Source organism: Notamacropus eugenii, chromosome 1 (assembly GCF_028372415.1).
Source record: "Notamacropus eugenii isolate mMacEug1 chromosome 1, mMacEug1.pri_v2, whole genome shotgun sequence".
NCBI lineage: Eukaryota > Metazoa > Chordata > Mammalia > Diprotodontia > Macropodidae > Notamacropus > Notamacropus eugenii.
The window spans coordinates 592,332,728-592,356,225 of record NC_092872.1 but is presented as its reverse complement, the minus strand read 5'-3'; the positions used below and the strand labels follow the sequence as shown (position 1 = coordinate 592,356,225).

Genomic DNA, 23,498 nt, shown 5'->3' with positions numbered 1-23,498 from the left:
TGATTATAATTGCAATATTACTTTGTATTAATACAAGAAGTGTCCAACTCAAAAGAAATAGTTTCACCGTACCTTTCCTTAGCTCAGACTACATCTGATATATCTTGTTGATTTCTCTAAGTGCTATACCTTAAGAGAGATACTAATAAGCTAGGATGTACTTAAACTTAAAAGTTATCAGAATGGGAAATGAAACAAAAACCAAGTGTCAGAAGGGAAAGTTTAGCCTTAAATAAGTGAAGGCAATCATGTTTGCTAACTATTAAAAACAGCATTAAAAGCCTTAAAGCTTCCCCTCAAAGTTTTATTCCATGAAAATATCAAGATCATACAAAATTCCTTACAAAAAAAAGCAACAGAGAAAACTGTTTCATGACCCTCTGATGATTAATATTAAGAGTCAAAAGACAGGGAGATATATCCTCACCAAAGTGATTACCACTCTCATAAATGATGTTTACCACTGAGGCCAAATGGAAGGATTCCCTATAGATGGTGAGGTACTGAAGATACTCCTATTTGCAAATGATACTGACCTGAACAGACTGAATTCTAGAACACTGCACTCTCCCAAAGAAATACACCATCAGTCAATATTTAGGCCTTATTACCCACATAGGAAAAACCAAATGGATAAAGAATAATTAGTAGGTTCACTATTTTATAAGAATTAAATTTCACTTTATATTTGTAACAATTATCAAGTTGAAATAATCAATTTTACTGTCAAATCATAATCCTATATTTTAATACTATCAATCTGGGGGGAGGGGAAGGAGGAAGGAAGGATTGCCCATAAGCAAAATGAAAATCAAGATGAGGTAAAATATCATCACCTCAATGTGTGACTTTGAAGAAACATGACTTGGGTCTGGGGTTGTTTACCAATCAGTGATTGAGACAGGGGTTAGATTAGATTATCCTCTAAGATCCTTTCCATTTCTAATACTCTCTACATTGAGAAAGTATAGAGGCCTATATGCCAGTGTTGATAAAGGGTACTCATAGTGGGCAAAAATACACACGGCAATTTGGCACTTAAGGGGATTGTAGAGATTTAACTTGAAGTTATTTGTGTCTTACAATCATACATATTGGGAGTTGGGAGGAACCTTAGGGTCATCTGGTCCAACCCCTTTCTTTTTCTAGTTGTTTCTCTTTCAAAAGAGGAAGTTGCATTCCAGAGATCAAACGACTTGCCAAAGGCAACACAGGCATAATAATGGGCAGGGTTAGGATTTGAACTGCGGCCCCCAAACTCCAAACCTAGCATCCTTTTTACTGGACCAGTAAAAGACTAAAGGAAGGAAAACATAAGCAGAAAGAACAAATGGAGGTTAAATGTAGGTCAGGGGAGATTCCAAAGAGATTAAGGCAGAAGCATCAAAAAGACTTTAAAATATAAAATATATACATGCTTGAACCTTTCCGAATGGAAAATATTCATATAAATCTATAAGTAGGCATTTACTAAACACTTCCTGTGTGCCAGGCACTGTGCTAGGTGATAGAGATAAAAAAAAAAGAGCTACCATTCTATTTGGGGGGAAAAGAGGGAATTCCTTCCAGGTACTGGGGATGGTCAGTGCAAAGGAGATGGAACAGTCATGAAGAACATAGGAGGGTAGTATGGCTGGACCATAGCATGGTCAGATCTGCCTTAAAGGATAACTTTGTTATCAAGTATATGGAAGATGGTTTGGAGTAGGGAGACACTTGAAGTAGGCAGACCACTTAGGAGGCAATGGCAATAGTCTAGAAATAGGTAATGCACGTTTGAACTGTGGTACCAATTGAACACAGAGAAAGAAGGGGTTGGATACAGAGATGCTGTCAAGTACTGTTAACAGTAAAATTTGGTAACTGATTTGATATAGGGGGTGAAGAGAAGAACCAGAGGTAGGTATAATGCTGAGGTTACAAGTCTGAGTGACTAGAAGAATGGTGGCACCTACTGAAAAGCTGTGTAGTATTTTAAACAGAATATTTTCCCTGCTACTAACAATCACATTCAAATCGACAGTTCTTGCCATGTGTCTACTTTATGCCAACATCCCAGGTGACCAGGAAATATATAAACTTTTGGCCTACTTTTAAAGCCATTTGTAATGAACTCAAATTTCTGATGTTTCCTTTGAACCTTAGAAGTACTAAACCCTGGGTGGTAGCATATACTATCTTAATTTCTTTCCAAGAAAGTTTCTTCACATGTGTGACTATGAAAAGCAATTCAAATAACATGTATTATGCATACTACTATGTTCAATGCACTGTACTAGGTATGGCACTTTAATATTTACCAAGTACAAAGAACACTATGCTCTTGGCCCTCTATGAGCCTTTTCCATCAAGAGTGAAATACAAAAGAGAATACTTTTAAGTATGTGGGAGAATTCAAAAGACTTAAGTGGTCCAAAAAATCTGAGGAGGAACAGATGACTTATGGCTCTATGGCGGTTGGGTACCTAGTGAGAATGCTAAACTATGATTAACTGGTGCAAACTAAACAGTTAATGAATGTCTGTTGAACTGAATTTCAGAGCTGTTCTCCCACCACTGCCATGCTTACTATAAAAGGATTAAGTCCTCACACCTTTTAAGCAGCACTTCCAACCATGTAATGATTTTTAATTTTGTACCTATGTACTTTCTAATGTCACCATATCAACATGTCCTGATGAAATGACTCAATTTTCAGAAATGAGATCTGGATAAGGACCAATGTGGAGCTACAACACTGTCCCCTTTGTTTAAATAAAGGAGTTTTATTACCTGATACACAAAAACACTTAGAATTGTACTGATTCCAATTTGAGAAATCTGAAGGAAAAAATAAAATATCACACACTTAATGTTTACATGTTTGAATGCTGGGTATTTATGAGAGGCTATATTTATAATTTTAAAATATATTTATATTGTGTTTACTATGTGCCAGGCACTGCATTTTATAATTATCTCATTTGATCCTCATAGCAACCCTTGGAAGTAGGTAATATTATTATTAACCCTTTTTTACAGATGAGGAAACTAAGGCAAACAGAGATTAAGTGATTTACCTAGCTAAGAGTATCAGAGGGAGGACAGATTTACCTGACTCCAAGTTTGGTATGCTACCCACTATACCATAATCCCCCTCCCATTACAAACTGAACTTAATGCTTCCCCAAGGATTAAATAGCACCCAAATAAAGTCATATTAAAAAAAGAAAGCTATCAGAAGGAGAGGGGAAGAACAGATGGACAGTAAGGAAAGAAGTAAAAACCCATCAATAAACTCCGGTGACTTCCTATTGACTCCAGGCTCAGATGTAAGCTCCTCTGCTTACAGACATTTAAAACCCATTCCAGCCTGGCCCAACCCACTTTTCCAGGAGTATTATACATCACTTCCTTTCCCCTACTCTAAGCTTGAGACAAAGTGGGCCTCTTGCTATTTGGCCCACACAAGGCTTGATCTGCAATTTACAGTAAGGAGTTCCCAGAGAGAGCTCCCTTTACCAAGGCAAACTGGCAACTGGTTCTTGCTATTAATAACATCCAAGTAGACCAACAAGAACCACCAAAATGTGGTGGAAAAAAAAAGCAATAGATTAAGAGTCAAGAGACCTGGAGGTCGTCCTATAGATGTAAACCTGTCACTTGGAGCAACAAAAATAAATCACTTAACTAGTTCTCAATTGCATAATTACCAAGTGCCTACTTAGTAACCAAGGTACTCAGCTTGGTGCTAGGAATACAAAAGTTGAAAAAAAGAAAAAAGTCTGTGCCCTCAAGGATATTACATTCTTCTGTAAGATGTAAATTTTACTTATAAGACACATAGATGGAGTCTAATAAATAAATGTTTATTAAGGATCAAATGAGAAAACAAAAAAACACTAATAAGGGCATTATAATTTTTACTTTTCAAAAATAGATTTTCATTAACTTTTTTTTATATCACCTTGATTTCCCTCTATATCTATTTTCCTCCCTCTCTGAGAGCCATGTCTTAAATTCATTTAGAAATTTTGAGTTCCAAATTCTCTCCCTCCTTTCAGTCCCTCCCCCAATCACTGAAAAGGTAAGCAATATGATACCCAATATACATGTGAGGTCACTGAAACGTTATTTTTCAATATTGACTATACTGCAAAAAAAAAAAAGGGGGGGGGGAGAAGTCAAGATAAATAAAGATCTTAAAAATACGCTTTAATCTATACTCAGAGTTCATTAGTTCTCTCTTTGGAAGTGGACAGAATTTTTCCTTGGGAATTGTCATGGATCATCATATTGACTGGTGTAGCTAAGTCTTCCACAGTTGATTATAGTTACAATATTACTATTACTGTGTATGATGATTCTACTCACATTACTTTGCATCAGTTCATAAAAATTTTCCCATATTTTTCTATAACAATTCCCTTCGCTATTTCTTAAAACACAGTTTAACATTCCATCAGTCACAGACCATTACCGAACTGATGGGCATCCCTTCAATTTTCAATTCTTTGCCATCACAAAAAGAGCTGTTATAAGTAGGTTTGTATATATGGATCCTATTCTAAAGGCATCATTACTGAGAAGAACATACAATTATACAGTGCTTTTAGGTTTACAAAATGACTTCCATGAAACAATCCTCTAAGAAAGGTGGTACAAAGACTCTCCCCATCTAAGGGCCTACAAACTGGGGGCACAAAGAGAACTGAATTGAAGTCACAGAACTAGATTAAAACTCCCTAATGTCATTAGGTCAGCTTCCTAGGATCTGACACAGTCTCTTTACTGTTTGTAGTTTGTACTGTTTCCCCGTCCCTTCTTTCTAGCTCAGTTTAGCTTTGTTCCCATGAAGCTAATAACTGTAGCAAGGCATCATGCTTTTCAAGGAACCAAGTAGTGGCATTAGGTAAGATATACCTGCATAAATATGTCTTAGTGTTATTTGTTATTATTTCCATTGCTGCCTATAATTTAACTTTCATAGAAAACAGTAATGATTAAATTCTCTGCAAATACAGATATGGACTAGAGAAAGACATTTATTTATTGAAGTATTTATTATACAGAATTCATTATCACCAGAACAAGCCCCTTTGCTCAGTATCATAAAGTTTTTTTTTTAATTTATTTCCTTTATTCTTAATCATTGTAACAATGGCTTTACTAATAGGAAAATATCATGACTTCCTCCTCCCACCAATCTCATATATCCTGGAAAAATTCTATAGTTTATGGGAACTAATTTAGCTCAAAACAATCAAGACTGAAGCTGTTCTTCACCAAATACAGATTAAAAGTGAGGGAAGGAAGAAATAAATATGTACTAAAAGCAAGAGTTTTTGTCACACCAAAGACCAAACTCTGTGTAAGGAGCCATCTGCAGAAACTTAGGCTAAAACTATGGTCCTCTGAACACAGAACAAACATTTTATGCTCTGTAGGAAAGAAAATCTTGAGAGCAAAAATAGACTGCTATTAAAACAAGACTTCTGAGATTACCTTAAAAAGATATGTTATCCACAACTTCGGTTTCTCAGTGACCACGGGAAAACGGCAGTCTCCCAGAACACCACCTCCCCATTTAAAAATAGTTGTGGCTAAAGCATGACTTAACAGAGTACCAACTCAAGTGGCTATTTGTTTTTCATTTGTTTCAGGTGGAGCCTACATAATGGCTGGACCAAGAAACAAAACTTTATATTAAAGACCTACTTAACATACGAACCAAGGAAAAAAGTTATTTACACACAAAAAAAGGAATGCAAATGCTGCCATAAAAATGAAAAGCTAGGTATTTTAAAATCCATAAACATAAAACAGATCCAGTTTCCTATACCATTATATTTCAACACTGACAGTTAATAACAGTCTTGAAAACTATCTTTCTTGTTTAATCACTTCATAATTCTGACAGTCTCAAACTCAAATGTAATGATTTAAATTGCTAGTTCCAAAGAGTTAAGAGACTTAAGGTAGCCACTAAACTAAGGTACACCACGTGATCTCAGCTTACCAAAAAAAAAAAAAAAATCTTCCAACTACCCTAGTCTTTCACAAGGTTAAATGGGAGATGAAAGCTAAGTTTTCTATTTCCAAGGTGGAATTTATATACATACATGTACATTTGTAAGAATATACATATATATAGGACAGTATGTATACACCCACATAAATTTTTCCCCATGCTTATTGCAACTCAAACATTAACCACCATACAACGTATAAGGCCGTATGTTAGGAACTAGGCGACAAAGAAAAATAGAAATTTTTTTTATTCAAGTTTTCATTATATTTGGGCAGATATAACAGTTTACATAAATGTCATTTATCATTACCATTATTATGACTGAGATAGTTAGTGGGGGCATGGAGATAGGGAAGGCTTTATTAAAGAACTCTGAGCTTTTGAAAGAACAACCGTATAAGGTAAAGATGAAATATATGTAGTATATTAACTGAACTTCGTGACTTCATTGGTGTAAAAATTTGCTAAAGGAGGTCGGCTCCTTTTCTGCCACTTACAATCATAAGAGTTGAATGAAAGTCACCTTAGACTGCAGGGTAACTTGAAAGTTAAATACTGTGCCCAGTATCACAAAGCCAGTATACCTCAGAAGCTGGACTTGAACCCAGGTCATTCTGGTTCTGAGGCCAAGTCTGTCCCCTATGTTACACTGGCTTCTCATATTGAGAGGAGCAACTCATGTGAAATGAGGCCAGAAAAACAGATGTGGAGGGTTTAAACACCAGGCTGAAGAAATGTATTCTATCCTAGAGGTGATAGGAAACCACAAATGGTTTCTGAATAGCAGAATAATATAGAATAACCTGTCCCTTAGGTTTTGACAGAAGGAAAGTGTTTAATAATAAGACTAGTATAATCCAAGTGAGAAATTATGAGTACTGGAGTTAAGACTGTGGCAGGACGAATGCAGAGAAGACAGATGCAAAAGTTGTCATAGGGTAGATTCAACAGGATTTGGCAACTGACTAAACATAGGGAGTGGGGGAGAAATGAGAGTCAAGGGTGGAGAGGAGGTCATGAATGAATCTGGTTGACTGGGAGGATCCCTCCACAAAAACAGGAAAATTTAAAAGGATGGAAATCCATTCCAGTGATGTCAAAGGAATTAGGAGACTTGAAAAATTATCCTCAATGGCTGGTATAAGAAGAGGACTACTGAAAAAGATACAGGTATTTATTTTGAAATGAACCAGAGATTCCTTTCTTTTTCCTTGGAAATACTTATGATCTAAGAATTCATCAGAGGAGTAAGATAATCCCCAGAGTATTAGTACATCTGGCAGATATTTACAAGAATTTTAAAATCAAAATAGAAAAAAAATTAAATATACTTCTAGAAAGAAGTGTCTCAGAATCAAGTATAATAAATGCCCCATATTTACTTAGCATCAATCATCTAAACAATTGAGTGTTCCACATAACTTGTTTAACCCTTTTAAAAGCCCTGTAACATTAGAAAGCATTCTTGATATAAATATGTCTAAATTGTCATTGCTAAGTATGCTTCCAGGGTCTGTACTCTCCAGGAGTGAAGATCACAACCTACCATCGTGAGCTGCCCAAAAAGAAAACAGATTGCTTCAAATGTTCTGCACTGGAGGTCTACCAAGCAGAGACTGGGTGATCATTTGCTGGGAATGCTATACTGGGGATTCTTCCATATGGGTTGGACTTTCATGTATAGCCTCCATATTCCCTTCAAACTCTTGACTGTGTTTTCATGTTCAAAGAAACCTTGGCATGTTATGACCCTATGTTATCTGAAACAATTTCTATCTATATCTTTCCATAAACTTCCACAGAAAAAGCACCATTGGGTGTGTGTTAAAAGTCATTATAGATTTCAATTACTCAAGTATTAGACAAGAATGTCATTATACCCATTTGTAATATACCAGACTGTTTGTTTCTATTGGTGTTAACCAAATCTCGAATGATGCTAAAACCCAGTAACTTTTAAAACTACCTAGAGTAAGTAGATTAGTGGAATAGTCTAAACTGAGATTCTTAGCCTGGAGTCTGTTTATTTTTTAAAATGTCTTGATAGCTGTCTTTCAATATGATTGGTTTCCTTTGTAATCCTGTATTTTATTTTATGAATTTAAAAATCTCCCACTTTATACTATAATACATTCCAAATGGAGAAATGATCCAAATATACAGTCACAACATAAAACAGCAGGGCAGAATGGAAGATCTGGCTTTCATAAATTCTCAAAATTTCCAAGAGGAAAAATTCTTAACTAGACTAGGCAAAAAAAAATCACAAAAGACAAAGTTTTAAAATCTAAATTTTATGAAAAGACTTTTGTGCAAATAAAATTAATGCAGTCAGGAAAGATAGAGGGGAAAATCTTTACACTAAGTATCTGATAAAAGTCTGATACTCAAAAGCTATACAGAATCAACACATATATACAAGATTAACAGCCATGCTCAAACAGACTATAGTCTAAGGACATAATTTTCAAAAGAAGAAATACAAACTATTAATAACTGCCTAAAATGTTCAAAGTTGTTAATGAGAAATGAAATTTTAAATAACCATGGGGTAAAAAACCTTATACCCATCATATTACAAATTTGGTTTTAAAAAACTGGGAAAACTCATTGTAGGCGCTATGAGAAGACAGATGGACAAGCTAATTAAATGCTGGTGAAGCTATAAATTGATTTAACAACCATAGAAAATAATGTGAATTTATACAAGGTATTATATTGTTCAAGTACTATTACTCAGAGATGTCACTACTATGACTATAACTCAGGTAAGTGACCAGTAAGCAAAAAAGAAAAACTCACTTGCATAAAATTTTTTATAGCAGTGTTACTTCTGATTTGAAAAGACTGGAAACAAAAGTCTAACAATTAGGGGAAAGTTTCCACAAATAAGGAATAAGCAAATACTACACTGTAATAAATGACAAATACAAGAATTCAGAGAAACAAAGGAAGATATATAAAATGTTGTAGAGCTAAAAGAAAGCAAAGCCAAAAGAACAGCATACACAACAGCAACAACAAAGCCAAAACAGAGAAGCAACAATGCTCTTCATAACATACTTGTGGAATAGGTAGTACATTATATTCATTTTACCAATCAATTAAGGAAGGTTAATTGACTTGCCAAAGGTAACAAAGCTTAAGTGTCAGGGAGAGGTCTTGAATCTAGGTCTGACTCTAAATGTAGTGCTCTTTGAACTATAACCTTGTTTTTTAACAGCACTTTTTACAAGCAAGAAAGGATTCGATAGGTTTGGGGTTCCTTCTGTGGCTAAGGTCCCATGATCTAAGGGGACTTAGTCTATGATCCCAAGGCATCAATGACTATATCTAGTCACTGGAAAAAGTAAAACTCAAGATGAAGTAATTAACATCACAGGCATACTTTCTATTTCTAATCTTAACAGACTGACATATTCCTTTAGATATTAAGACGATTCCCCTAATTAAACATACAAATAATGTAGGAAGCCCCACATTCAACTCCTGATAGGTAGCAAGATATAGATAAGAATAATAACAGCTAGCATTTATATAGCACTTTAAGTTTTGCAAAATGCTTTACAAATATCTCATTTTATCCTCAATTCTGGGAGGCACATGCTAGTATGATTCCCATTCACAGATATGAAAACAGGCAGACTGAGGTTAAGTGACTTGCCCACATATAGGTAGTACCACATGTAAGGTGGATTTGAACTAGGGTAGTCCTCATTCTTGGTCTAGCACATCTAGCAGCCTCTACAAATAATGTCCTGAAGACAGTCTATTAACAGTCCGATAGATCTATGTTCCTTTCCAGTTATATATATTTCTGGTAATTTCCCTAGTAACTAACTCTTTGGATTAAAAATAATCATACAATACCTCACTTCTCAGATAGCCTGGAATAGCAAAGCAAAAATTGCCTGTCTAGCTTATGCAGGCATTACTAAATCTCAAGCACTAAAATTTTATGCATCATAAAAGCCCCCCAAGTCCTCACTAAAAACTTACTTCCTCTATTTTACAGCCATTATCTGGTATTCTGGCCTACAAGAGATGAGAAGAAAGGAGCTGCTAAAAACAGCACTGACAGCAGTAAGACAATGTTGACTCACATCAAAGGAAAAAAGAGTAAAACTATGAGGAGTCATCATGAGAACACAAAAGGTGTCAGCAGATTTTGACCATTTCATATGTCAAACTGCATTATATATCTAAATAACCTCTGAAGGCATCATTTTATTACAGCACATTACAATAAGTGACAAAAGAAGTAGTAAGACACCCTGGATAGGAAAATCATGAAGATCCTCATAATATTATACACTGAGCAGGGGATAAAACTCTGCTCCAGCAGCTCTAAGTTGTAGAAAAGGTAGTAACCTGATTTAGTAAAGGGGCTTTCTTCATCTGGGAGTTCCCTCCACAAACGAAATATGGGTTTACTCCTTATTCCTATTTACAATAGAGAGGCATCAAAAAAGGTTATTTTCTGTACACTCTGTTTAAAGAAACAGGGAAATATGAAAACACTTTAGAAAGATTTCTAGAAAAAATTTATTAAAATTTTAAAATGTTTTGCTGCTACAAAGCGTAATCTTTAGTTTCCTGACAATGCTGGATAACTGAGATATTACTGTATCTTAATTAATTTTCTTCCAATATGCAGGTATCCTACATGAAAAGTCCACCTCCTTCTGTGGTCAGACATAAATTTCTGATAATATTCATCATACCACTTCTCCCATCTCTTCCTTAGGAATACTCACACCTCTCGTGCACCTTCCATTTTCCTTTGAGTAATCCACAACGTTAATTCTGTGTGGTTCATTATTTGTAGCCATATAGTATCACCAAAGAAAACTGATGTTAAAAAGATGAGTAAGTTTCAAGAAGAAGCTTGCAATTAAAAGTATGGAACTTTCCAAAGGCAATCTAGTACCACCTCCACCAATCCAATTTAAGCCCACCTCCCAATCTATTCAAGATAGAAGTACAGGATGCTCATGCCCAGGGTTGTCTATGTAAGTGCAAATCAAAGTCTACACAGTAGAAATTCAAAATCCATTCTTGTACAGTTACACTTCCTGCCTAATTCAGGAGTGTCTATGGTTCCGCAATAAGTTAGCTATTAGCATGATACAACTGGCATGTCATCTACAAAAAGGATGATCTGGACCACCTCACCATTATTCCTTTTCCTTTTGGACTTCTGTACCAAATGCTATCAGCATGCTTTATGCCTCACTTGACATTAATAATCATAAAGCAGTTTCAGTCTTTCTGCCATTACATCTTTTGAGAAATCTTGAAAACTGATGGACTGTCTGGGTGTTCCACATAATGTCAAGAGATTTAAAGAACTTCTGCCAGCATGTTGAATGGACCCTTGCAGAGAGTTTACGGGAAGTCATAGACAAAATAAGAAGGCACAAGATTAGTTGTAATTTGAAACAAGTATCCAAATCAATGAGATCATAGATCCAAAGTAATGAAGTATGTAGCAGGCACAAATTACTTTTTAAATGAACATCTCACAACATGTTTGCATTCATGTTAACCCCCAAACTGAACATTCTACTTACAAAGCCAAGGATGAGTGGGTGGAAAAGGAGATGTTACTGTGACACTAAATGGAATCCCTCTCATTACTGATAGCAATCTCAAGCCTGGGCTAATAATTCCCGTCAATCTTCTGCTGGTAACACTTCCTCTCTTTGGATAGTGTTGCCTCAAATCCCTAGCTCCTTTCTAATGGTAAAACATATAAGCCATTTCCTCGGATCCTATTATAAAATATATATATAATAATACCCAACAATATATAAAGTAAAAATAAAGTATTAATAAATAAAATCCTACTCTATTTCTTCCAAATAAAACATCTCTCCGACTCAAAAGTTTTAAATATTCAGTACAAAGTGCTAAAGGAGAATTAAGAAGCAATTGCCTATTTCATCCCCCAACTGTGCTGTCAATGGATCTAGGAGTTCAATAACCTCATCTCCTGACTTCCTAGATGAAAATCTTTTCCCTACTTACCCTCTGAAGCTATACCCTCCTATCCTAATACTTTAGGACTCTTGCCTCTTACCCTATGGTCTAGCATACTAAAAAGAAGAAAGATCTGACCACTGGGAAGATGGGGAGAGTGGATTTGGGGAAATATACATTTCCTCCACTGTTCTCTATTAAGTCTGCATGACCTTCAAATATGTTAGGGGCTGATACTCTATTCCAATAGGCCAGTAATTGCTTGAAGTCAAGTCTGCAAGCCAAATAGAGCTGGCCTAGTAGTGAAACTGTCCCTTTCATCAACTGCCCTGGAATGGTATCACACCCTATAACCCAAGCCAAGGCGCTTTCCTGAACCCAGCACCCTCATGCTGCTCACACCATTGGCTTTCCTTCCTATGACATAGTCTTAGTGGCAAAGTATGAGAGAATAGGTGATACAGCCATATGCCTAAATGTATTTAATAATTAAAATTTTTAGTAATTTTAAATTTAAATTTTTAGTAATTTAAAAGCATGTCTATAAGATTCACTGCCAAATGGAGGAGTTTAGTGTAAAACTCCTTAAAATAAGGAGACAGATCCAGTGCCTGAAAGAATGGATATATGGCGGGTATTCAATGACCCTTGAGTGAATCTATTACCTCAGCCAATTAAAGAGGAGATACATGGTTTGAGTTATAGGCATAAGGTCCCTCTATATAGTTCTAGGAACAGTAAAACAAACCACTAACTACAATTACACTAAACTATTTTAAATCTTTGAAGACAATGGAATGAATAGTAAGTCATAGCTATGCTTTACTGTGTTATTTCTTGAGAAACAATGGCATACAGTGGAAAAAGCAGTGGAACAAAATCAACAGACCTAGATAATAGTCTGGGCTCACCTACTGCGCCTAGCAATGACTCTGGGCAAGTCACATTAGCGTCACTTTCCTTAGTTGTGTCAATCAACCAGCATTTTAATAAGCATCTACTATGTGCTAGGCACTAGGTTAAGAACTGGGGATACAAAAAAAGTGAAACAGTCCCTATCCTCAAACAAATTATATTCTAATGAAGGAGATAAAATACAAATACGTATATTCAAAACATGTACAAATCAAATAGAGGTAACCTTGAAAGGTAATGGACTAGCAGCTGGGAGAATTCAGAAAGGTGTCCTACAGAAGGTAGAACATAAACTGAATCTAGTAGGAAACTTAAGGATTCCAAAAACTAGAGGTGAGGAGGAGCAGTTCACAGCTCCATGGGGAACACCCAATGAAAAGGTAGAGAGATGAGATACTGTCGTGTGTGAGAAACACTAAGTAGAACAGTATAGTTGTATTGTAGAGAGTACAGCAGAAAGTAATGTCTAAGGTGGATTAGAAGGTGCCAGTTTATTAAGACAAACAAGGAAATTTGTATTTGATACTGCAGAAAACAAGGAATTTGATAAAATTTAGAGGTTTGAGGGAATAAGGCATCAATATATGTCTTGTGCTTTAACCACTTTGGTGGATGAAAAATCTTGAAACAAGGAGATCAAAAAGAAATCTATTGCAACAGACCATGAGAAGTGATGAGGGGCAGTGACTGTGTGGAGAGAAAGGCCTTTATATACACACAGATGTGCCACACAAACAAGCACGTGCACACACAGGCACACGCAAAAGTTGTTGTAAAGAAAGATACAGCAAGATCTGGCAACTGGATAAATGGGAGTGATGGACATTGAGGATGACACTGAGGTCTTGAATTTGGGTGCCTAGAAAGACAGTAGTGCCCCCAACAATAACACCAAAGTTCAGAAGGAGAAAGATAAAAGAATTCTATTTTGGATACTGAATTTGAGATGCTCCTGCGCCATTTAGTTCAAAACTTCTAACAGGCAGTTGGTAATGCTGAACTGAGTAAGAATACAGCTGCATACGTAGTTCTGGCTGTTAACTGCTTAGAGGATATCAAACCAATGAAGCAGATGAGGTCATCAAGTAGAGAAATGAAATGCAATAAGCTTCAGATATCTGTAAGTTCCCTTTCATTTCTAAAATAACTGGATTCTCATTTTTTAATTTCTTCAAGAAAAATAAAATCCATGAGTGGAGAACCACTGGTTTAAGGGTTTTAAGAACCTAGTAATGTGAAATTCAGCTTCTCCATTCTCCAAGGACAATAATGGGAAGGAAAAGATTTAGAACTGATCCTCACCTGCTAAAGATTCCTTGTCAAAATGCAAATGAGTTTAACTTTCTTCATTCACACGTCATGTGTTATATGTTCAATATAACTCATTAAGTATCTACTTTATGCAAAGCAAGAAAGTGTTGTGGTGGATTCAAGGGCAGACCAATCCAGGAAAATCTGGGTTCAAGACTGTTTTCTAACACATACTACATTTGTGACCTTGGATAAGTCACAATCTCTCATTGCTTATCAGTAGTACTGAAGGCAGTTCTTCAAGTCTCTGAAAACATTTGTTCAATTGTTTCAGTTATGTCTGACTCTTCATGACCCCATTTGGAGTTTTTTTTTGCAAGATACTAGGGTGGTTTGCCATTTCCTTCTCCAGCTTATTTTACATATAAGTAAATGGAGGCAGTTAAGCGACTTACCTAAGATCACCCAGCTAGTTAATGTATAAAGTCACATTTGAACTCAGGTCTTCCTGACTCCAGACCTGGTGCTCTATCCACTACACCACCTAGCTGCCCCATGAAATCACAGGTCCAGACAAAAAAGAAGGGGAGGAGGGGTTTGTGTTTGAGTGACAAGACACTGCTAAGTAAACCCTATTATCATGGAGCTTACAAGACATACAATATATGGGTACAAGTAAGTCACTGTAAAGTTATTTCAAGAGGAAGAGAAAAGGTTAACTACTAGAAAAGTAAGAGTAAGAAAGTTTCCTGGAGGAAGAAGGTGATACCTAAGCAATGTTTTGAAGGAAGCTAGACATTGTAAGAGGCAGGAGTTAAGAAGGGGGACCACTTGACAGACCTAGAACATAGAATGCCAAGTACAAAGAACACCAAGGAGGTCAGTGGATCTGTAGTATGAAGAGAAGTAAAATAATGTTACGGTAGGTGGAAGCCAGATTATAGAAGACTTTAAATGCTAGGTGGAAGATTTTGTATTTTATCCCAGAGTCACTGAAGACTGGGGAGGGGGAAGAGGGTTAACAGCCAGATCTTTGTTTTTTAAAATATCAATGTGGCAGATGTCTGAAAAGATTGGAGAAAAAAGAATCTGAAGTAGAGAGGTGACAGAACAGAACTGGTTAAAACCTGGCAGAATGGATATGAGGGAAGAGAAAAGCCAAGGATAATTCCAAAGTGTTAACCAAGTGACAGAAAAGATAATAGTACTATCAAAAGAATTAGAGAAGTCTGGAGGAGGGTTGGGTTAAGGGAAATGTAGTAAATTCTTCTGAATATGTTGAGTTTAAGATGGCCACAGAACTATTAAATTCACTTTGCTCATTTAAATATTTAATATTTCTTGACAACTTTAAAAACTAATTCAAAATTGTTTTTCCACTTTGAAGGAATTCAGGACACCTCTACCAACAAGCATCTAAAGGCACTTCATTTTATCAATAGGACTGTGGTAAAAACCAAAGTTAACAAGTTAAAAGTAAATTTTGTAAAACTAGTACTAGCATGCACACAGTAAAAAGCAATGCTATCAACTATAGTTAAATTATGCCTAAGTGGCATAACTGTATTTAATCTTGCAATTTCCTGGTTTTACTTTTGTTTATTCGGTTTAAGGCCACAGCTTCTTTAACAGTAAAACAAAGAGGTTTGACTATCATTCTGTAAATAGGATAATATGATACATGCTAATGTTGACTTATAAACACTTAAATGAAGGCCCTCACAGAGGTGAGATCCAGTAAGAGAATGAATGGTACTGATGAGAAAGGAATTAATGATCACAGTAACAAATCTCTAAAATATTTTAATAGTTTCCTCTACTTCTCTACTTGTGAGACTAGACAAAGTAGTTCTGCCAAAAAAAATAACCCAAAACCCCAACACTAAACATATTCACGGTAAATGCTTCTCATAAAAAGCTACTTTTAAGTTGAACATGTCTAAGTATGTAAAATCATTATTCAATGAATTTATCATGCATAATCTAAAAACAAAAGCACATTCTCAGTTATGTATTATTTATCAGCAATATAAAAATTTACTTTTATGTATTTTTGTGAGAGGAAGACAGCACAATGCACTTGGAGTAGAGTAGACCAATTCTACCACAACAAGTCACCCTCTTGGGGCTCTTGTTTTCCTCATTTGTAAGATAAAGACAATAATACACTACCTACTTCATAGGAGTTACATGGAAAGACAAATGTGAGCTATTACAGTCTAATCTCTTAAACTAAGATTTAAAACAACAAAAAAAAATGTTTCAAGTTAAGGTTTCGAGTGACCCTGTATTTTTTCTCAGTCCTGAGCATCTAGTCTAGTGAAAACTGGCACAGCTAGGTGGCGCAGTGGAGGGGGTAGGGCCTGGAGTTAGGTAGACTCCGGAGTTCAAATATGGCCTCAGACATTTATTAGCTGTGTGACTCTAGACAAGTCACTTAACCTTGTCTGCTTGTTTCCTCAACTGTAAAATGAGCTGGAGAAGGAAATGGCAAATCACTCCAGTATCTTTACTGAGAAAATTCCAAATGAGGCCACAAGGACAAACTACTGAACAACAAAAGTGAAATCTGAAAGACCATCTGTCAGCAGTATCACAGAGAGGAGTGCTTAAACTGACTGGGAAGCTAGATTAGATGACCTCTATGGTTCCTTCTAACTCTAGATTTTATGATTCTATGATACATTGTGATGTTTCCTAGAGTTTTCGAACTAATTTTTTTCAAGGGCTGAACTGAGTGGGAAGAAGAATCTTTCATTGCCATCTCCTTTCAGCAAGTATCCTATCACAGACCTCCTATTCGTCAAAGTATGACTCCATTCTTCCATGATCATAAACCAATAAACTGTTAGCTGGATGGTAAAGTACAGCCAATTGTTGAAACCCTTTAACAAAGAAAGTAATGCCAACAGTGGGAGCAACTACATAGAAAAGAAATGTTATGGCCAGGAACAAAGCAACACTAATCTGTAGCATCACATTATTAATGCCTTTTTCAAGTTGGATCTCCTTTCACATTACGTATATCTAAAGATATGGTTAATATCTATACACAATGTAGTCTACTGTAAAATTTATAATAAGTGGGTACAGGGCCAGTTAACTCATTTGATTACAGAACAGGGGGACTTTCACGGGGACTTGGATGTACATTGTAGCTCCAAAGAGAAAAATCAGAGACTTTATGCCTAACTAAACTCCTTGCTAGTCGCCCTGCAAATGCATACACATAGCACTGAGGACTAGGTAAGACAGTCCATCCCTTTATGTGCATACTCACAAACATCATTAGACAAGAACTGGAATACTGAATAATGACGTATCTTTTTGATCAAGATGATTAAAAAAAACTATTGAAACTGATAAATTTTAAAACATTGCATCTTAAGCTCAAAAATTCAGTGTTATTTTGAAGCAGTTTATTATTAATTGCAATTGACATTTATATAGCGTTTTAAAGTTTTCTACATCTACATTATTTCCTCTGATCCTCACACCAAGCCAGGTAGTCTTCCCATTTTACAGATGAGGAAAACGAAGTTTAGCTATGGCAGATTTGCTTCTGGCCATATAGCTACTAGATATCAGAGGCAAATTCTTTTGTCTCCAAGTCCAGGTCTTTCCATTATACCATCCTGCAGCTCCCCATTCCCACTGGAGATGTTTTCATAAGATCTGAGGAGTACTGGGCAGTGATTTTAAAGGACAGTTTATTTAGGTCCACCAGGTCAAAATTAACAGTTCAAGTTTCATTTTAAAACCTAAAGATTTGAAATCAAAATCTGCCTTAGTTGAACTGAACACACCCAATGAAACTGACAGAGCCACAATTTATAAAAGGCAGAGAAGAGGCACCAAATTCTGCCTCAGGAATTAAAGGGTTTTTTTTACCCTACAGCCAAGACACCTTTAAGTTTGTACCTTCACTTCAATGGCCTGGAACAATCAAGGAATAGAAACAAATTAAGAAATAATGCCTCACTGATTATGACTAATGTTGTTTCCTGCTCTAAAACTGTATGAATTTCAGGTAGGAGTAATGATTAAACACAAAGTGTCAAGTTCGGTTTACCATTTATATTGTACAAGCTAATATACTAGAGAATAGCATCTGATTAAGTCTTCTGAACTACACAACAAAATTCTAAATTGTAGATATCTGAAATCACTGACTAGTTAAGGAGCAACCTTAAAACTTATTAATTCATTACCCATTTAAGTCAGAGCACCCCAAATAAATGTACTCACCGTACGCTCAACATATTCAATGAATTTAAAAACAATGGACAAATTGGGAAAATTATTTTTGTGTCAGCAATAACAAATATCACTATTAAAGCATTCAAAGAATCTCATAAAAGCAAGTTTAACAACTTTTACAAAATGAAGCGCAGGAGCCATCTTGGACATGTGGGCAAACCACTTTTTAAGCCTGTTGCAAATGGTCTAAACAAAACTAATAGCTAAAAAAATCAGATGAGTCTGACTTTTCAGACTCCACACTTCCATGTAGTCATATAGAAATATAAAAAGCAAACAAAAAACCTTTTCCACATTATACTTGAATGCGCAGCAGAAATCCATTTGAGGGCTATGAACAAAATTAAGTGGGTACTCCCCAGTCTATAGGCATTCTGAGATAAAATATGTACTATCTTCTTGACATTACTGGGACAGATTTGAAATGTATTTTTCACTATCACTACCTCAAATTTCCTTTTACCTTTCTTTCCCAGACAAAACATCTCACTCCTACATTTCATTTATGCTAATCTTTATAGACTTGAGTTACATAAAGTATAAAACACACATCACCTTTCCAGAAGTGTATGGAAACACTTTGGTAAAATTTTATGAACAGTCTAAGAGGCAAGAAGCTTGATCCTATTTATGAGAACAAATATAGTTTTCCATCCCACTTCAAAGCATCTTAATCTAGTGGTGAGAGTCTTTACCTATAAAAAGAGCCCAAAGTCTAGCCTGTGCTATAAAAATACTATGGTGCTGCAAAGGTGTTAATATGCATATCATTTCTGGGGAAGTATCACAAAACCGAATACTATTGTATGCTGAATAAAGTGACTGATTAACTGGGGGTTTTTTTGTACAATTTAAAGTATCAGTGTCAAAGAGTACCTTTGAAAGTCAACAAGCATGGAAATGTGAGTTGGTTTGGTGTTTTTTTTTTTATTCAACTAAGCATTATGTATTCTGACACACTAATCTCAACACCTATATTGGGAGGCTTTATATGTAGAGAAAACATTTCTATCAAAGTCTGGTAAGCCTTAGCCTGCAAATCATTGACCAAAAATGGTAATGGTGTGGTGTAGTCTAAAGCAGAACAGAAATGTTTTACCTAATCTTCAAGTTCCCTATTCTGTTCTCCCCAAAACTAGGCTGATAATTTAGCAAAAAAAAAAACCAATTTAAGAAGTACAGTTTTCTTCCCTAAAATTCTTAGATCTGTGAATGTTTTTAAACTCACCAGTGTTATTAGGGCTTCTCCTTTTTTTATTAACAAATGAGCACCAGGCCAGCACCTGACACGGCAAATTTTCACCTAGCAAAACTATCTACTACCAAACAAAATATTCTAACCATACAGGCATGAATCAGGCAGGGAGGGGTTAAAACAGACCCTGCCAAGCTTGACTAGCACTACAAGACTGCTGCTGAAAGCTGATTTACAGATATGACAAACAAAGAGGTAGCCAAGCTAGTGTTCTTAATCGTGCTGCTTAGTGACCACTTCTTGTACGGCTGGACCTTCCCTTCCTAAAAGGTTATTCCCTCCACTCAAAAAACCCCAAATATCAAATCAACGATTATCCAGTCACAGTTTGTCGAAAACCTGTATTTAAGAAAAAACAATGGAAAGGTGTTTTGACCACAATCCAGGGCTACAAGGAGCTCTATCGCCAGTCTTCTTTTACACCACGTACGCCTGGGGTTGTCTATGTGTAAACCGACCACAACCACACAAACGTATGGATTTGCTTGAGAAAATTTTTTTTTAGCCAACTAAGCACTATGTATGGACACAAGGATGCCCACCCCTACGCGGGGAAGCTCTGGGCGAAGGGAGAGGGGTTTACTGGAGCAGTGAACGTGCCCGGGGGTCTGCTAAGCCTTTCTCTGCATGTCCGTACCTGTGTCGGTCCCCGTAACTCGGGAGGTGCGCGCGCACACACACACACACACACACACACACACACACACACACACACACACACACACACATACACACACACTCTCAGACACACACAGCAGGAAGCCCTCGGCCGCCCTTTCACAACAGCCTGAAGCAAAGCCGCAGCCCGAGCCCCACCTCAGAGCAAAGGACACGCACCCAGGCTGGGGGAGGGGAGGGCAGGGACAACCGCGGAGGGGGGTGGCGCCCCTCGGATACGGAGGGGATCCCTAGGCGGTGGAGGGGCGGAGAACAAAGCTGCCGCTCGCCCCCTCGAGCCACCCTGCGGAGGAGCGGAGGGGGACGCCGGGCATCCGGGGAGGGAGCCGGGGATGAGGGGCCTCGAGCCGCCCGGGAACGTCCCCTCCCCCCATCAGCACGGAACCCTCCAGGTCGGCGGGCCTGGGCGCGCCAGGTGCCGGGGAAGCCGCGCGGCCGGGCGGGGCCCCCCAGAGGCCCGGGCCGCTCCGGCCTCCCACCCGCTCACCATCTTTCCAAAGCGGACGATCCGGAGCGCGGTGTGGTCCCTGGGCGGGCGGGAGCGGGGAGTAGGGCGAGTCGAGCAGCTGGGCGCTGCTGCGATCTAGAGCGCGGAGGAGGGTCTTCCTCCCGGGAGCCGGAGCGAGGGAGAGAGGCGACGGCGCGCGAGGCTGTCGGGGAGAGCGGGCGGGCGAGCGAGTGAGCGAGGGAGGGAAAGAGGAAGGGAGCGGCCGAGCGCGAGCCGGGCGGAAACGCTGCACACGTCACGCTCCAGGCCGCGCTCCGCGGGCCGGCCGCCGTTGTTAAGGAAGGAGGCTGCGGGACAACGGCCCGCCCCTCCGCGCCGCGCCCTCCGGAAGCCGGCGTCGAGCGGACTCCTAGGGGCGGGGTCCCTTCTCCCTCACCTAGGGGGAGCCTAGAGCCGAGGGTGTCTACGGGCACCTGCGCGTCAGTCGGGGGAGGGGGAGAGGAACTGGGAGGGTTGTCTCAGGCCCCAGCCAGGGGAGGGGGGGGGGGGGGAGTAGTCACGTGACCCCTGGGGCTGGCGGCGAGGCCCTTTTCCTTACATGGAATTAACTACCTGGCCCAGGTGTGCGCAGGCGGAGAGGGGTGGGGCGAGAGAAGCCTCGGGAGAGCGGAGTGACTCAGGAGTAGGGGAGCCGAGCAGAGGAGGGGTGCGAAGGAGGAGGAGAAGAGGGAAGAGAGAGCCCCGGCCGGGAGGCCGAAGGAGCGGGGGGAGGGGAGAAGGAGGGAAGGATGGAGTGGGGGAGGGGACGGAGGCCTCCTTTTTACCTACTTTGGTGCGATCGCGGCCGCCCGCCTCTGATTGGCTCCGAGCGGCGCATTTGGTGCTTGAGCGATGGGAAACTGCACATTTTTCCCCTGCCTTCCAGAGGCGGCGGCAGCGGCGGGGCACGCTCATGCGTGAGTCACACGGATTTCAGGTTTTTAAAACAAGGACTGATTTATCTGAGAAACAGGCTGGAGAAGGAGTCATGGCTGCCCAGAAGGGCGTGCCTGGAAACAACTGGGACACAATTTGCCATGAATTGTGCCTCCTCTGAAAATTGCACTCTGTTCTGATTTGGGTTTTCCCCCATTTTTTTTTTGGAATAACTGTGGTTGCCCCAGAAATGCAGTTTTCAGGAGGGTTTTTCTTTTTCTGCCAGTATTTTGGGTGGGAAGCATAGGGAAGACATGGACTTTTAATGTGGAATGGAGAGTTTTCCCACCTCCCTGATTGAGGCTATCAGGATATTCCAGCTCTAAGGCTGGGATGCCTGAGCACTTGACTAGTTGTAGTGTTTTCTGAGCCCCACGGAATAGTCCAAGCTGCTGAGAAGGGTGTCATCCCAGAAGGACTCCCCTGCACCCCTGCTGGGAGCTGGACGTTGAAATGGATTGTCAGACCCCAGAAAATCATCTTCCTACCCCGCCAAAGAACTGGGAGAGCTGTCCTTGCTCCTTTGCCAATCTCATCTTGAGCGCTTGTTATATGGTTTAAGAGTAACGTGATTCCATCGTGTCTTTTACAGGTTTAGATTCATTGTTACCTCCATCTATGCGTAGATTTAGTTCCTTAAAACCTGTGACAAGCCTCATTTTTCCTTCTGAGTAATTGAAGTTTAGTATCCCTCTGTGGGGAAATGCTCCCATCCCAGGCAAAAGAAAAAAAAAAGGATTAGGGATAAGAATCTAATCCTTCCTCTAGAGGTGTACTTTGATGTACGTGGTGGCACGGAACATCACTGGGTTTTTCAAGGCTACGCCAAGAGAACACAAGCTCTGGCAGGTCATATATCAAGTTGGTAAGACTTTGAATGTGGGCCCAGCAATGGATTGTGTGTCTGTTTTAGGAGGGCTAGCTGAGCCAAGCTTAAAAAAGGCTCATTGCCAGAAAGTTGGCCACCAAGTGATGGATTTTCATTTCGTTTCGTTTTCTTTTTTTTTTTGGAAAACTATACTAAGCATGAGGGAGAAAAGGTTGAAATCTGCATTTGCAGGAGAAATATAAGCCAGTGAAATCATAAGATATTTTGAGGTATTAAGTATATGAATGTGTGTATATGTGTATATATTTGTTATAACTTCACTTATATTAACTCTGATCTCTTTCTCCTCAGTGACTATTTCACAACTTTATGTTATCAGTGGGTCAATAAGCCCCAAGTACCTATGTTTTGCCAGGCATAGTGCTAAGTTTCAAAGATACAAAGGCAAAAGACAGTTCTTGCTCTCAAGAAGCTCCCAGTCTGATGGGGGAGACAACTTGCCAACAACTTATGTAGGAACAAGACATAAACAGGATAAGTTGAAGATGATCAACAGGGAGGAGGCGCTAGAATTAAGTGGAATTGGGAAAGGTTTCTAGTCCAAGGTGGGATTTTAGTTGGGATTTGAAGGAAGTTAGGCAAGCCAAGAGACAAAGACTGAGAAGGGATTGAATTCCAGCCAGTGAAAATATATAGAGTGTCTTTTTAAGAATAGGTTGATGTCACTTGATCAAAGAATATATAGATAAAATATAAGAAAACTAGAAAGATGGTGGGCCAGGTTTTGAGGGGTATAAGAAACAATGTGATAAGAGCTCTCTCAACTTCACTCATATTTTTTTCAGGATCACCATCACCAGTTCTTCACTTCTGTCTCACAAAATTTAACCCTACT

The 23,498-nt window shown here is 38.5% G+C and overlaps 1 protein-coding gene across 2 annotated transcripts in view; it reads right to left on the bottom strand.

The window, feature by feature from the left end:
* DSTN (destrin, actin depolymerizing factor) overlaps positions 1-21,622 on the bottom strand; it is a 32,821-nt gene extending 11,199 nt beyond the window's left edge. The window contains exon 1 of one of the 2 annotated variants that reach the window (XM_072634520.1): positions 21,412-21,622. Coding sequence is in view for 1 of the 2 variants with exons in the window: in XM_072634521.1 (XP_072490622.1) it covers positions 20,839-20,841 (3 nt within the window). In the remaining variant the exon portion in view is untranslated. Of the gene's footprint in view, positions 1-20,838; positions 21,301-21,411 lie in introns of those variants that run through there. The other variant, XM_072634521.1, reaches the window with a different exon arrangement.
* Positions 21,623-23,498: the final 1,876 nt, after the last annotated feature.